The sequence below is a fragment of the Sorex fumeus genome, unplaced genomic scaffold, assembly GCF_029834395.1.
Source record: "Sorex fumeus unplaced genomic scaffold, SorFum_2.1 ptg000014l, whole genome shotgun sequence".
In the NCBI taxonomy this organism is placed as follows: Eukaryota; Metazoa; Chordata; class Mammalia; order Eulipotyphla; family Soricidae; genus Sorex; species Sorex fumeus.
The window spans coordinates 6663656-6665226 of NW_026606071.1; the positions used below are offsets into that span (position 1 = coordinate 6663656).

At 38.5% G+C, this 1571-nt stretch overlaps 1 protein-coding gene across 1 annotated transcript; it reads right to left on the minus strand.

Moving 5' to 3' along the window:
* Positions 1-625: 625 nt before the first annotated feature.
* Positions 626-1116, minus strand: LOC130021111 (60S ribosomal protein L27a-like). Its single transcript, XM_056111906.1, has one exon. It carries the CDS (start codon positions 1114-1116, stop codon positions 667-669), a length of 450 nt encoding a protein of 149 aa, XP_055967881.1. The 3' UTR covers positions 626-666.
* Positions 1117-1571: the final 455 nt, after the last annotated feature.

Consider the following 1571-nt stretch of genomic DNA (forward strand, 5'->3'; position numbering starts at 1 on the left):
AGGAAAACACAAATCAAAACAACAGTGAGGTATCACCTCACACCAGTGAGTATGTTTAAAATATAAACAAGTGTTGAAGAGGGTGTGGTGAAAAAGGAAGCCAAATTCTCTCTTGTCATCTGGGCCAGCCTCTATGGAAAACAATATAGAGATTTGACCCAGCTATCCCACTTCTAGATGTCAACCCCAAAACACAAAAAATTATTTTGAAAAAAATATAGATATCAAGGAGCGATAGCACAGCGGGTAGGGCGCTTGCCTTACAAGCGGCCAACATGGCCGACCCGAGTTCGATTCCTCCGCCCCTCTCGGAGAGCCCGGCAAGCTACCGAGAGTATTGGATATGCCAGACACAGTAACAACAAAGTCTCCAATGGAGACGTTACTGGGCCCGCTCGAGCAAATCGACGATCAACGGGAGGGCCTTTACCTTTTACCTTTTATTAAAGATGGTTTATTAAGATATGAAAGCAACCCAAATGTCCAATAACAGAGGAATGTAGAAAACTTTGTTATACACACAGGACACACACAAACACACACACAATGAATACTTACAGCTACAATAACAAATTTCTGTTCTTTCTTTCTTTCTTTTTTTCTTTTCTTTTTTTTTTTTTTTAAGAAAAGCAATGTAGCATTTAATGATCTTTCTTTTAGTTTACTTCAAGCTACCAGGACACAGGTCTCTCCCACTCCCTTCATCTTCTCCTCAGCTCTTCTGCTGAAGAATTTGGCTTTCACGATGACAGGCTGCTTTGGGAGCTTTCCCTTCCCCAGAACTTTGTAATAGCCCAATAGCACCACATCAATAATAGCTGCTGTCCCAGTCTTGTTTTTGTCAGCATTCACTAACCGTGTCTGCTCACTGACCAAGGTCCACAGTTTGTCAAGATTGATAGTTGGGCAGAAGCTTTGATTTCTCTTTAAGTGATAATGCCTCATAACCACTTTCCCCAAGTACCCTGAATGGTATTTGTCAAAGTTGATCCTGTGGTGATGCATGCCACCAGTGCTATCCCGACCTCCAGGGTGCTTCTGCTGTTTGCAGATGTGGTGGTGGCCGTGGCTCACATGGCCCCTGAGTTTTTGGGTCTTTCTCAGTCTGGACTGCATGTTGGCTGGCAAGACGAAAGAGCACAAATTTCTTTTAAAACTTTTATTTATTTTTATTATGTAAGAACATGTAATATTAGATAAACTAGCTTAAAATTTTAAGAACATTATTAAAATACAGTATTATTAGCTACACGCACTGTGTTGTACAGCCCATCACTAGGGTTCATTTATCTTGCTTAACTAAAACTTTATGCTTGACAACTTTATGATCAACAACTCACCAACTTCTTCCCAGCCCTTGGAAATCATAATTTCACTCTTAAGTTCTAAAAATTTAACTATTTTGATTATAAAAATACTCATATAACTGAAATCATCTTATAAGGGGAATCATGAGATATTTGAAATAAAGATGATACAAAAGACATTTACACATATATCCCTTACAAAATTATTCACAATAGCCAAAATATAGAAATAACTAAAATGTTCATTGATAAGCTAATATCTAT